The 14,807-nt window shown below is 43.2% G+C and overlaps 1 protein-coding gene across 1 annotated transcript in view; it reads right to left on the reverse strand.

Annotated features, from left to right (window-relative positions):
- Positions 1–14,807, reverse strand: part of LOC142950069 (uncharacterized) — a 32,615-nt gene that overhangs the window by 12,658 nt on the left and 5,150 nt on the right. The window contains exons 4-8 of the mRNA XM_076091973.1: positions 12,878–13,958; positions 6,531–6,916; positions 2,875–2,978; positions 2,528–2,645; positions 1,429–2,173 (exon numbers count right to left, since the gene is read on the reverse strand). Coding sequence (XP_075948088.1) covers positions 1,429–2,173; positions 2,528–2,645; positions 2,875–2,978; positions 6,531–6,916; positions 12,878–13,958 — 2,434 coding nt within the window. The remainder of the gene's footprint in view (positions 1–1,428; positions 2,174–2,527; positions 2,646–2,874; positions 2,979–6,530; positions 6,917–12,877; positions 13,959–14,807) is intronic.

Consider the following 14,807-nt stretch of genomic DNA (forward strand, 5'->3'; position numbering starts at 1 on the left):
AGTGGAACCAATGGTTCCACTACATTCCACCAGTCAGTGCACCTCTCACCTACTAGCCAGCGACGCTTGTTCAATTTGTAATCTTTAAACTGCGCCGCCTTCTTTAGGAGACGGCAAATTTTGAGCCACAAACTGATTTGTGGTTAAGTTTGAAGGGCAGCTGAGCTTAAGAGACGTGTGCCTAAACAGCACTGGCTCAGCCTGTGTGTTTAAAAATGTGGCAGTAACCATTTTAATATAACGGCTAAAAGAGAGTGTGCTGTGGAGGCCTGGTGGTTCAGATGCATACCACACCATAGTTTAATGGCAATTGTCACACACAATGAGCACATTGTTGCACCGTGAACACACACACACTGTGCTGACACACTCAACACTTTTCTCTCTGATAACGCTTGTAGTTAGGGCCGGCTCAGGTTTACAGCTGGGGCCGGCTCAGGTTTGCCTTACTCCAGCCCCTAGATGAGCTGCTATAGGCCTAGACTGCTGGGGGACATCCTAGCACACACTGAGCTGCTCTCGCTCCTCCTTTTCCTCTCCATCTGTATATATTCATGCACATTACTACTTTGGTACTTCCTCAGAGTCTTTGTGCTTTCTTTCCTCGAGGTTTCCATGGATCCTGGTTATGTCTGGACTGCAATGCTCTTTGTCGCCAATGTGTGATTTGTGATAAACAAATAAAATGTAAATTCACTCTGCAACCTCTGTGCGTCTAATAAAAATAACGAGTGAAACAATTTAATTTCCCCAAGAGTTTTTTTTAATGAATTCTAACAAAAACTACAGTGACCAGCTGCAAGCAATTACTGAACCTTTTTAAAAAGTAAACTATATATTTGTGAGTTTTTTTTTTTTTTCACATCAATCAGAAAGTACTTCGACATACACTAACACATTGTGGGCTTGAGTCTGCACATGAGATTCTTTCATACTAATACAGACTCCTTCTTTAAAAGGTTTTTGGGAAATGAGGCCCAGGACAACGAGTATCCACTCCAGCAGAAAATGTAAATGCGAGTGCAGCATCATCCTGGATGGACGATACTACACATTCTATACGCTACTAAAAAGATGTCTCCACTTTTCAGTCTGAAAACTTCAAAAGACCAAGACATTGTGAAGAGAGATTTTCAAAAAGTAAATAAAGTATCAGAATTTGTTTGTCCAAAAGCTGCTTCACTTCAGCATGGTTTGGTTGAGGAACTAATAATACATCTTATTCTTATTTATCTCTTTAAAAACAAAGTCACATTTAAAAAAAGGTTAAGGTTATTTTTACAAATTATTTTCATTCTGTTGAGCAGAGAGTGTATTTTTCTTACTGCCATCATAGAGTCTTTGCTGGATTATTACATCCTACAGCAGATTTCCAGTAAGAGGACAGTTCAGCTCTTGTCCCAGGTCTCCTCTTCAGTAGAATGTTACGGGTGGCTCTTTTGCTGGTGTGTTTTCAGGTTTCTTATCCAGGCGAATCCCTTGCCACATATACCACAGCTATATGGTTTCTCTCCGGTGTGAACTCTCTCGTGTTTCCTCAGGTTCCCGGCCTCGGAGAACATCTTCCCACATGTGGAGCAGCTGAAAGGCTTCTCCCCCGTGTGGACGCGTTGGTGAATCTCCACCTTCTTGGGGCGGTTAAAAGCCTTGCCGCAGTAACTGCAAACAAACAGTCTTTCGTTGGAGCCCGGTCGACGGAGCACTTTGCTGCTGTCGGCGAAGGGCTGGGACGGGGGGAAAGCGGGACCGTAACGATAGCGGCCGTTAACACCGGAAGAGGTTGATGGGAAATCTGTCGCCGCCATCGAGTATGAACAAGACGACCTCATTCCTTCCACTTCAACCACAGAGTGCTTGTCAAAAAACTCCCCAACCAACGCGTCAGCGCTTTTATTGTCGTCACACAACACGTCAAACTGTGAATCATTGCTGCCGCCATCAATATACTGGTGGGGGTTTATTATTTCCTGCAGTGAGTCTCTGCCCTCAACAAAGGCAATGCGTTCACATTTAAGGAGAGGAGAGGAGTCACTGACCTCCACTCCTCTGCTGCTGCCGGTACGCCTCGTCCTGTTGCTCTGGATCTGGGACTGACTGGAAGTGGACTGGGTGTCCTGCAGTTCAAGGCTGGGTCTCTGTCCTGCAGGTCCACGAGAGACACACTCCACCATTCCTTCAGAGAGATGGTGTGGGGCAAAAAAAGAAAAGAATAGAATGGTTAAAAACTCTCTTTTAAATTATGCAACATGGCCACGGTTTTTAATTTCTAGCAAAAGCACCAATTTATGCATGAGAGGTTTCACACATTTTACCATCAAAAAGTATGTCTAACAAAAAAGGTATATTTTCTCAGACTTGATTAACTCCTCTAAGGCTACAGAAGACTTTATTCAGACCATGTGTAAAATCAGTGGAGTGCTCCTTTAAAACGAGGAAAGAAGTAGTAAAAGGAATCTGACTGAGTATTCAATGTCAATTTCCAGTGCTCGGCTGTTTTCCATGCTACAGACAGTGGGCGAGTACTCACCATCATCTCCTATAATCGCCACGTCTTCCACCGTTTCTTCAACTCGTGACATGTTAGCCTCCACCTTCTCCTCCTTCACCAGCACTGCCTCTGGCTCCACCAGCTCCACATCTGGAGACTGCACAACAAGGCACGTTTGTCACTCGGTCAGCAAAGAGCAGGCTGCTTTTTAGATTCATGTAGCTACAGTAGATTAGTTCTGCACAAACACAACCCTCTGTTGTTTAGAGGCAAGTTCCAGGGTTATGCTCCATGTAGGATTGCTCGGCAGCCAACCCGTCCCATCCCTGTGTGCTTGATTTTCTACACAAGTCACGGCCACCTTGACTACATCGCTGAGGGCTTACCTTAGTTTGCATGCTGTCAGAATGGATCGGCTCGCCGCTTGCGACCGCTGCAGCAGCTCTACTGGACCACAGGGCCACAGCCATCCGTTGCTCAAAGGCACCAACTGCACAAAAACAAGAAAAATGTCTATTATGGAAACACCGACAGTGTACATTTCAATGGTCAGTATTGCCAGTGTTACTGCAGTGGAAGCAGAGATGGGAAAATACAAAACTGAATGTGTATTCCACATAACACAGTTGTCTTTAAATAAGTGTCCAAATTGTTGCTATGGAGTGTTTATCCAGGTCAGGGTACTGAGATATAATCCGTTTATATGGAGAACAGAGACGTTTTCTGTTTTTGTGGTCGGAATCAAAAAACTGACCAATTTTGTTTTTTGCAAATAGCTTTTTTTTTATTTTTTTCGTTTAGAATTGAAGAATGAAGAAAGGTCTTATTCTGGTCAGTACTATGAAGAACTTCATGATGAAATGTTACCAAAATCGTAACTTTTCATGGAACAATGCTGTGATGAGGATTCCATTTTGTGCCATTTCCCAGGTTGTTGTTGTTGAGGGACAAGGGACGCTAACAAACAAACGAAACCTGGCACATATACACGTGTGTTTTCGCCACTTTAGAGCAATATAGTTTTTACATAAACGGAATTAGTTGTAACAATTCACCTAATTATATTTACTATGTCTGACTGCGTAACAGTTGAAGGTACAAAAAACACTCTGAAAGGTCTTCTCTATGATTCACTATAAGGACAGACCACATCAGACACAAAAGAAACCACACAGCCAGTTATATAATTTTATAGTCAAATTCATTCAACATACGGGATGCAGAAAAACAAAACAACCGTGAGGCTCCCGCTCTACTCCGGCACAATAAACCAAACATTTACAAATCGTAGCTCGAACCCCGAGTCCCAAAGTTTCTTAACGTAACGCAAAACAGTCCGATGACAAAATCAATCCAAGACGCAAAGTCAATGACAGGCGCGGCTCCTTAATCCGTTGAACACACGCTACCTCACCACCGCCGGTTTAGCTGGTGGTAGTTCGTGCCGAAACCCTGTGCAGACTCCCGCTGTGTAATCCCAGGAAAGTTCCTTTCTGGTCCGTTGCTGAGCTGTCACCGGCAAATCGTGCTCTCTGAGTCCACTAAACACAGACTGCTTCCCCTGTCGGCGCGCACCTTCCCCCCCGTCACAATTAATACAAACCAGGACAACTAAAATAATAACAATAACAGACCCTATTCATACCCTGTGTTAATGATTACAGGCAGCTAATAACATTCATAAATACAGCACTTTTAAATATGTGAAGGAAAATAACCCATAGGTTCAATCACCATTCACAATTGCCGTACTCAAAGGCAGACTTTTGTGATCATTACAAAGTAAAAAAAGTATCCGTAATTAAAAAAATACATTTCAATGACTTAGACCTAAACATCTGCCAAAGGTATCTGAATGTCCCTGCGTGTTAGATAATAACACAACTGGGGAGCTTATTACGAGTATATATGGGGTGTCCGGACACATCGCAGGGAGAGCATGTGATGAAAGAAAGATGATTTTTTACGTTTTTGAACTACAGCCATCTATCAGTTAAGAGGTGATAACCACTAACAAGCTGCCAACCAGCAGGATCTATCGTATTAAAAAAAACATACGTATTTGTATAGGAATATAAAAACACCCACAATTCGGGCCATGTCCACACTACTCCGTTTCCATTTGAAAACGCATACGTTTTGCTACATTTACACTGAGCACCGAAAACAGAGGAGTTTGAAAACGCTCCCGAGGACGGATACGTTTGAAAACGCCGGGTTGCGTCGTATGGACGGTCGAAAACGGATACATTTAGAAACGATGACGCCCATACCCGCGTTCGCTACTTGATTGATTCTTAGCAGTCATGACGTGTCCGTCCCTGATTCGTCACACTATCATTATCAGAGATTGGAGACTAGAAAAATATATATGCTGATGTCCTGATTGCATATGTCTGTAAAACTTGATCTCACACTGTGCTGGTTAACATTAAACTGTGTAAATAATTTGTGTTTCACATGCGTGCCGAACCATGAGGGGGATCCGTACGGATCAACAATGGTCTGTTGCGCCGCTGCTATCGATACATCAACGAGCATTAACATGTAGACGAATTCAATCGGATCCGTCCGCAGTCTGTCATCCACCGCCGCTATGTTCACACAAGCACAGCACACATGATCGGACAAACACGCTAAAACAGAATCTGTCTGTCTCAGGTCTCACTGTTTAGCTTAATGTGTTCATCCCTGCTGGCTGAGACTAAGCAGCCAGGAGGACAGGAGGACAAGAGGAGTGAAGTCTATGTTCTTAATGCTTTAGAAACTTCACTCAGTAAATGGTAGGTATTTGGCAATTTACTTGGCACTGGCTCAGTCAGTGGTAACCACTGCACCCCCCTTACCGCCTTCAAAGCCTTTCCTATGTGCTCATGGTTAAGCGTAGTGCCTGGGGCACATGCTGTACTGATAATTGATACCCGGAGAGGTCAGAAGGAGATACGTTTCAAAAACCATGTTTAGAACTACAAAAAACCCTGCAGCAAACAATGTTAGCAAACAATTAGCTAGCGTCAGCACTTCTATGCATCGCAAGCTATTGGTGGTACTGAATGTCTACACATGCTTATATGGCTTTTAATGATCGTATCAGTGGATATATAGTGTTGTTCCTTTATTCCATCGTCGTCTGTCTCGATCTCCTGATGATGTGGTGCTTCACATCTACACTGTGATCAGCAGCTTCAGCTTCAAACACACAGTGTAGAGCCCTCTGTCTGCTTCTCTCTGACATCTATTTTAACTTCCTAAAAGTTTGACAATGTTTATGAATGGAGTGCAGTTAGTGACAGTGTGGGCTTATAGTCATACCTTTAATGAAATATGCATTGAGACCATTTCTAAACATGGCAGTGTCTGGTGAGCCAAATTTTTGGTGAAATTTGAAGTCAGTTAGTTGAATATCACGGATATATGAATATGTATAGGGACATTATGACACAGACTGGTATGTCTAGTGACTAGTGACTGCTGCCTCTTCTCATGTCATCTTCCAGAGTCAGGTCACTGTGACATACAGTGAGGTGGAGCCACATTTTGATGGTTTCGACCATTTTCAACCAAAATTTATTTTACTAATAGTGATCTGTACGAATTAATTTCGAACATTGAACTTAGGTGGTTGTTGTTGTTCTTCTTCTTCCCTCTCACGTGAAAGCTGAGCTTAGCCTTATGCAACAACTACAGTTATGGTAAACGGTGAGCAGGCTTGCAGAGGCCGTCCAGTCTTCCGACCACTCAAAGCGCTGTACAACACATGTCACCATCATTCTCCCATTCACACACACAGTCATACAATGATGGCAGAGGCCACCATGCAAGGTGCCACCTGCCCACCCGGCCCCTTAACTTATTCACAGTCACGGAGAACTTGGGTTTGGAGGACGGCCCGCTCTATCGCTGAGCCACAGAGGCTTAGCTACTTATTGGAAATACAGAAGGAAAAATAGCATTGAATAGTGTGTTTGAATGCAAAGACTGATCTGGGTATATACTTCACGTTAAAGTGATCCACTGTCCTGCATCGTTATCGTCATCTTACCGGAGGAAAGCGAGGACTCTCGGAGCCTGTCGCTGCCGTGGATCTGCACCCTCGCCCGGGTACCGTTCACGGCACTCTCCCGAAGCCTCCGCTCGGCGTTTCCCCGGGCCATCTTCAGCTCCAGCAAATGCAGCTTCCTCTTCAGGCCTTTGTTCTCTCTCTGGCACTGAGACATCTGTAAACTCACCACCGCATAGTCGTCGTCCACAAGCTTGCATATCTCCGCCACTGCTGCGTTAGCCAGGACCTCCATAATGGAGGCCAGCTGGGTCTGGAAGGCCAGACGGCTGGACATCCTTCCTACACTCGGTGGCTCGCTTGGCCGCTCCGTCGTTTTAAAAATACCGTTATACTCCTCTTGCAGGATTAAGGAATGCTGGAGGTTTGGTCAAACCATCACAGCTATAGTGGAAACTCTACGTGTTTAAATGTTGAGCTGGCGAGAGAAGGCTAAGCTAACGTAGCTTCTCCTCTGTCCGCAAGCAACGACGACAAACATATGGCGTCATTTCCGGCTACAGAAACACTTCCGGTGCTTTCCAAATCGCCAACTTTTGTTCCTTCTTTTTACATCAGTACGTCCTGCAGCTACTCTTACAGTATTGTACTGTAGTATGCACACAATTGGGACGTACTACTTCGTCATAACATTGCGCCTTTAACTTTGACCCTCTTGCTCATATATATATATATACAATCATAGCGCGAAATTTGAAGTAAAAACTATGCGATTGATTAGAAACGCAGCTCAACGAGGTCGCCAGTGGCGGAGGTCAACCCGGAGACCTCTGCCCTTTCTAATGGATGTAGTTTCAAATGTTGAAGTTATATTTCCATGCTTTATATAATCTAACATGCTGTATGACATCAACAACAGTAAAATTACTTATACATTCTTATTTTTAATAGTTCTGTCCTTTTATTTGTATCGGTTCTCTTTATTCACTTCAACAATTCCTATTTCTATTAATACTATCTATTCCACGGATCACCAGTGGACATGTTATTGCTGGCAGATGTTATTTTTGTTGTCGAATGTATTTTGATGCAGAGATGTTGGCACTATGGTCTGTCTGCACGTGAAGCAGCTTTACATTTAAGTTAATAGTGGGCCGAGCACCAACGAAGTCGAAGCGGAGGACCCTTTGTTCTTCTAGTGTTTATTATTATATTATTATTACTAGGTCCCAAGCACCAACGAAGTCTGAGGGGAGGACTTACTGTTCTTCTAATGATTATTATTATTGGGATTCGAGCACTGATGACTTTGGTCAAAGGCCCCATTGAAATCACAAAAATGATTAGGGCCCGAGCACCAACAAAGTCGGAGTGGAGGACTTGTTGAAATTCAAATATTTATTATTATTATCATTAGGGCCCGATCACCAATTAAGTCGGAGTGGAGGGCCTATTGTGCTTCTAATGGTTTTAAAATGTAGATAATAATAATTATTATTATCTCTTTCGGAGAAGAAACAAGGTGCTTGGGCTTCTCAAAATCTTGTGAAAGTTAGCACAAAAATCAGACTCAGCGAAAATAGCGATCTGATATGAGTGTCCTGCTCGGGTCGGACAAAATGGCTCGAAAGCGCCACCTATCGAGTAGCCCCGCTGTGGGTTTCACCTATCTGTATGGCATTTGGTCGGTATATGTAACATGATGGGACATACAAAAAAGCCCGTTGGAGCTATTTGTAAACCCAATAAAAAGTCGGCCATTTTTAATTTAATGTCGTTTTTTTTTTTTACCATTTCGAGGCGCTATACTTTAACGAACTCTTCCTTAATATTTAACCCAATTGACTTCAAATTTAGTCAATATCTTCTTCAGACCTTTGCAATTAAAAGTTATTAAAAGATCAAAAATGAAACCGAAAGTTGTGGTAACTTGGCTGTACATTATGTAATCTATGTGTACATGTTTCATAACATTCTCACCCTGAAGACATGTACATGATCATTTCGAATCATAGTTATAGCCCCACCCAGTGGTAACAGGAAGTTACAGGTAGTGTAACTTTTACATCCTCTTCCTCGAAGATTAATCACATCCAATCTAAAAATGTAAGACTTTGATTATGCTTCATTCAAATTGATGTAACTTGATTTCACATGGTCAGATCTTTTTCAAATATCTCTTTTTTGAAGAGACTCAAGGCCTGAAGACATCTGTAGGCCAATTTCGATTCACCATTATACACCAAGCTGTTACAACTCGACTGTACTTGGTCTAATCTGCCCCAAACTTGACATGCCTGATAAGAGTCATGGCTTGAGAACTACTGCATGCCAAAATTCACTCCCAGTCAAGCGCCACCTACTGGGCACTATGGCTGTGTGAGGTATTTCACAAATACAGGTCCAACAATGTTGGGGGGTTCAGGGGCATACCCCTTGAAAAAAAATCAGATTCCCCTGATCCATTTATATATACATATATATATATATATATATATATACATATATATATACACACATTTTAATAAGTTTGGGGAGCAAAAATGTATGTTTTAAAAGCACATCAGTGGGCATTAGTATAAATGATCTGTCAAGAAGTCAAACATGAGAATCAGGTTAAGTGTTGCTATAAATGACCCACACTACAATCTGAAAATACAGAAGAGGATAGAATGATCACAAAACATCTGTTAATGAATGTTGATAGAAGTAATTAGTGTTCACGTAAAAAGCAAATTCATACTACCCATCTCTGTTACCCTCTGTTTCCCTTTCTCCGTGACTCCTCACTTGTCTCCCTTGCCAGTGTATATAAATAAATAATTAACAAAAATGAATATACACCTTCTTTATTTTATCTTGTGTTTGAGTTTGCAACATTTTGGATTTTAATTATGACTCAAAAAGCACATAAACATAAGCAAAATGTGTGTTTTACAATGATATCTGTATACAATAATAGTATGGTCACACTATGATTATGCTCGGTGTTTGTGCTGTTAGATTGAGCCTCTAGGTTCCACTGAATGACCCAAAGATCATATTTCTATGTTAATAGCACTTTGAACTGGATTAGGTATGTTTTTGTTTGTGAGGATCAGCATCATGCTAATCCTATCATCTCCAACCCCTTTCTTTTTTCCCCAGCCTCCTCATCTTGTCTTCTCCTTTCCCAGAGCTGAGCATTGATCGACACCATTGTCTGTGTCAGAGTAGAAAGTAAATACATGTAGGCTACTCAGGGGTTAGAGTGAAACTAACTAGCGGGCATCACTGGCGTCTGATTAATGTAGGGCAGCCACACAGAAGCTTTTGGTTAAAATATGTGTGTCTGGGGATGAATGGCATTGAAAAGCGTAATATTGAAGTACTTTACTTGAGTTTTTCCATTTTCTGCTACTTTATAGATCTACTCCACTACTGCTGAGAGGGAAATGTTGTACTTTTTACTGTACATTTTTATGTTGTGTCTTCTACGCTAAAAAGTCACCAATACATCTCACGCTGGGGTTCATTGAAGATAGTGCTTATGAATTGCCTTGACCAAGGATGCTAGGACAGCTGACGCAGTCTGTTGTTGTCGTTATCGCTGTTGCCGTTTGTTCCATGTAGTTTTTTTGGGGTTCAGTCAATACCAAATTTTTTAAATTCAATACGATACCGATTATTTTTGTTAACAATGCAACGTTATAGATACTTATACTGATCATTTCTTAAACGGAATGTTGTTTTTTTCAAAATAAAAGTCATTTTTAGAAGAAAAAAAAAGATCATTACACTTAAAGGCAAATCACATGACGTATACAAACCATTAATAACAAATTTATTACAAAGGCAAGTTAGAGTACAGTTAAATAAAACGTTTGTGCCACTAAGTGTAAAAAATAATCCAATATTTTACAGAAATACTATGATTAAATAATAAGCCTCCTTGTTGTTCTTTGATGTTTGAAGAGCTTACTCGTGCTGCTGCTGTGTGTGGCACTATATTGTCATGAAATAGCGCATCCTGCTGTATTTTGATTTACAGGCGAAAAGTCGCACTAAAACACGCTACGTTTCCTTTCTGATGTTCTCTGACATGTTTGATGTGAAGTGTGCGACTAGGCACCGCTGTGCTCTGGGTTCTGACTGTGACACAAACCAGCTAAATACATCAGGGCTGTTTCGCCACAAACATTATACAAAAGTGGTGAAAACGTTTGGAAGTGATGCAGCCACCCACATTTGTATTGATATAATTCTACCATGTATATATTGTTAAAGCACCCAATACCACATGAGTATCCTGTGAGTAGCATGTGCAGTCTCTCTGGAGACAATAACGTTGTCTGAACTAAAAACTAAGAAATGCTCTGTGCTGACATGGTTTAGCTCAGCAAAAGCTATCGTCTCCTAAAATGACATTTTCCACTTTTCATCACTACATATGTATGACTACATGAAATACAACAACATGCACTAAGACAGATTTAGAGTTGTTGGAATGTGTAGCTTGTTCCCCTTTTGACTGAGCAAAGCTCACCACGCTAGCAGGTTCCTCCTGCTTTGAGCCAAAAAACATAAATACTTCAATTAAAACTGTACCGAGAACGTCTCAGCATCCTTTGACATCGACACTCAGTGTGCAGTGTGAGAAATGAAAACGTGTAGTGTCAGCAGTTCTGAAAAAAGCAACAAAAGCTGGAAGTGTTTGGAAATTTGAATCCAGCGTAAGAACTCACAGTAGGATAAGGCAAGATTCAATCTGTGTTCATAACATTCACTTGACATTTGATGAATTTTAAATGTATTTTAAGTCACTTTGATAATTCACCTCATTATATAGGCCGAAAAAAACTCTAGAGCTGTCAGCTGTTTCACTAGGTGGTCAGTGGTGATGATGGCTGCGTATACCATCATAATTAACCAAGATGATCCCAGATATGCAGTACATGAGCCTCCCCTCCTGGATCAGCCCGGGGGTCTTTCTCATTTCACGGTTTTGTGCCACCTCGATCCCTCGCTCCTCCGGCTTGTGACCCGGAAGTCGTTCTCAGCGCTCCATCTTGAAGGACATCCCAATTCCTAAAATGTGTCTTGAGGAGCGAGGAGCGAGGAGGCTTGCCGGAGGAGCTATGAGCGCGGAAACACCTTTGCTGAAGTTTTTTCTGCACACGTAAACAAATACAAAGAGCCGTGACACACAGCTGTAATGATCTCAAACCACGGCTGGACCCTACAAATGTAACAGTTCCTTTTTGTATTTAGAAATTGTATTTATCTAATATGCGGGATCAGACTTTCTTACTTCTTACTTCACAGCCTATGTAGCTCCTCATGAGGCTCTATTCAAACCACATTTCTTAATGATATTCACCTGATACTTGTGTTTTTATACTGAATGTATACATCCAACTCAACTGCTATAATCCTGACATGATGTTTACAGGTGCAAACAGCTTCAGGTGTCAAATTATTATGTCATTCTCTTACAATCAGCACTAATTTGCTGTATTTCATGTTGTCATATAGAAAGACAGGACTGTGTTTGTGTGTCTATAATATATATCAATAAGTCACATATAATATACGTCACTCTTTATTTGTATAGCACTTTCCGTACAAACATTTGTAGTGCTGCACGCAATAACATATATACAGTCTATAATGTGTGTGTTAAATAGAAAGTGCATGACATCTGAATATTCGTGTTACATTCTGCCACGCTGTGAACTGAATTACTCGTAAATATATAAGTTGTTATGCTCATCTGACAGGGATCATAAAATACAGTGGTGTAACTAAACAATGGACAGCTGATGCAGCATATTTAATTGTCATCGCTTTAAAATGACGGTTCGAGACGAGGAATGTCTCATTTGTTAAACGCCTGTCGCCTCGTCTCCTCTCATCTCTTCCTCTCCTCCTCCGCTCGTATCTCCCTTGGGCGGGAATAAGGCGCGAACCACGGAGGCAAAGGAAAGGAATCGGGGAGGCACAAAATCGGGAAATGAGACAGACCCCAAGTGCGTCAGCTATGTAAACACAGACAAAACCATACATGACAAATTGATGGATTAAGTGTTATAAACACTGTCTCAGGCACTCTTTTACAGTCCACTCTGTGATCCTCTCTCAGGTTGAAACAAGGAGTAAGTAACGACTGAGAAGGCTTTAGTGACAATTCTTTTGTCCGCCTTTAAAACAGAATACACATATTACTGCTATGATCGAGGACACATGTTAAATGCACTTGCAATGATATCACAGGATACAGTCTTGCTTCTTTGTTCTGGCTCACATACGATTCTGCTACTCCTTTTTTTTAGAACCACTCACCCTTCAGAGGCCAAACTGTATGAGGATCAGTTCCAGATGCCATCCACCTCGCCCGGCGCTCCGTCTACAGGCCACACTGGGACTGCTGCCGGTGTCTGCGAACGCTACACATTTGGCTGAAGGACTGTCCGCATCGGGAGCAGCTGTAGGGCTTCTCCTGCGTGTGGACTGTGCGGTGCCTCTTCAGGTGGCTGGACGAGATGAAGCTCTTCCCGCACAGCGTACACCGATAGCGCCTCTCCCCGGTGTGGATGAGGAGGTGGACCCGTAGGTTGTTGGGCTGGGCAAAGCCCTTACCACAGTGGGGGCAGGTGTAGGGCCTCTCCCCTGTGTGCACTCGTTGGTGCAGCTCCAGGGCAGCTGCGCTGGGGAAGGCGCACCCGCACACGGCACACGCCGCGGGCTCTTTGGCAGCAGCAGCAGCAGCGGCAGGGCCGCTCCTGTAGAGCCGTCTCTGGCTGGTCGTAGTGGCAGAAGGAGCTGCAGGGGGAAGAGGTGGCGGAGGCAGCGGGGCCGGTGCAGCCACCACAGCGGCAGCAGCGGTGGCAGATGCAGCAGAGGCCATGTCGAAGGACGCGGCGAAAGCAGCCATTTCATGGGTGCCGCCTGTGAAGAGCATGGTTGGAGGGCCATCCAGACTGTCTCCTCCCTGAGAGGGGAAGGAGGCAGAGGGGTGGCCATTTTCTGTGTTCCCCAAACCCAGCTGTGCTACTGCATATGCTGCACCAAGATGGCTTACCCTCTCCTGCATCCAGGCCAGGTCCAGGCCCAGACTGTTGAGGCGGTCGGGGCTCGGGTCATCCGAGGCTACAGGGTCTGACAGCTGAGAGGGATGAAGTCCATCTTGCGTAGCATCATCTGTCTGGATCTCTGGCTTCAGAGCAACATCTGTTAGATCGCCTTCAAGGTCACTGCACACGCCCCCGTGGGCCGTGACCCCCCCACTACTGGCTGTCAAACTGTTGCACAGAGGCGTGGTGGCTTTACTTTTGGCTCGAGGCCTGCAGGTCAGGTCTATGGTGGAATCAGTAGGCGATGAGGAGGGCTGGGTGGTGCAGTGGTGGTGGACACTGGTGTCAGGATCAATATCACTGGGTTCCTCGCTGGGCTCCATGGCTGAAGATGGACAGACAGACACTGGGGAACAGGCTGAGTGGAGTTAAAGAAGAAAAAAGAAGAGAAATTCAAAGATTGATATTTATTTGATGTTTGTTTGTTTGTATATATATCGCACAAAAATGGTTCACTCTCTTTGAAAACAATTACAAAAAGCCGTCCCAGGCTGCTTGAACCCTCTCTGTCTGATCAGGGCCCTGAGGTGCTGATAGTCTGTGACTTCATTGTCAGAGATACAAAACTCAAGTCGGCTAACACGTTTTCCTTACCGTCCACTACGGTCTCAGAGTTAATGGTCAATATCCCCCGTCTGTTCCCACAATTCTGTCTTTCATGTTCATCTGCGGCTCCATTCCCACTCTGGGCCACAGAGGAGGGAGTTTCACCAGACTCATCCAGCTCCACTGCGGGGCGCACCCATTCATTTTAATGACAACTTTAATCCGTCCGTGGAGAGCGCTATGCGTTTTAAAAGGGGCCGTTCACATCCAAACCGACTGGGTTCTCGCATGTTGTCTGCCAGTGTTTTTTCACAACACTAATTAACTCAGCTGTGTGACCGTCATTATGCTCCAGTACACATGTCCTAAACGGTTCTTCCCTTACATTGCAACTGAAACTGTGGAGGGAAACCACACAAACACGGGGAGAACATGCAAAGCTCCACACGGAAAGGCCTTGTCCAGACAGGGGATCAACCTCAATTATATATCTTCTTATCCTCAGGACATTTTTTTATGGCTACTGAGATTTGGCTCACTAGTGATACTGTCCCCTTAATTAAAGCTTCCACTGTTAACTTTTGCCACTAGAATCATCGCCTATAAAATAGATTGAAGTGGTCTTTGTTTTCTTTTGGCTCTCTTAAGTTTTTTTTATTAC

This window comes from Anarhichas minor, unplaced genomic scaffold, assembly GCF_050575085.1.
Source record: "Anarhichas minor isolate MPS153535 unplaced genomic scaffold, ASM5057508v1 ptg000014l, whole genome shotgun sequence".
Taxonomy (NCBI): domain Eukaryota; kingdom Metazoa; phylum Chordata; class Actinopteri; order Perciformes; family Anarhichadidae; genus Anarhichas; species Anarhichas minor.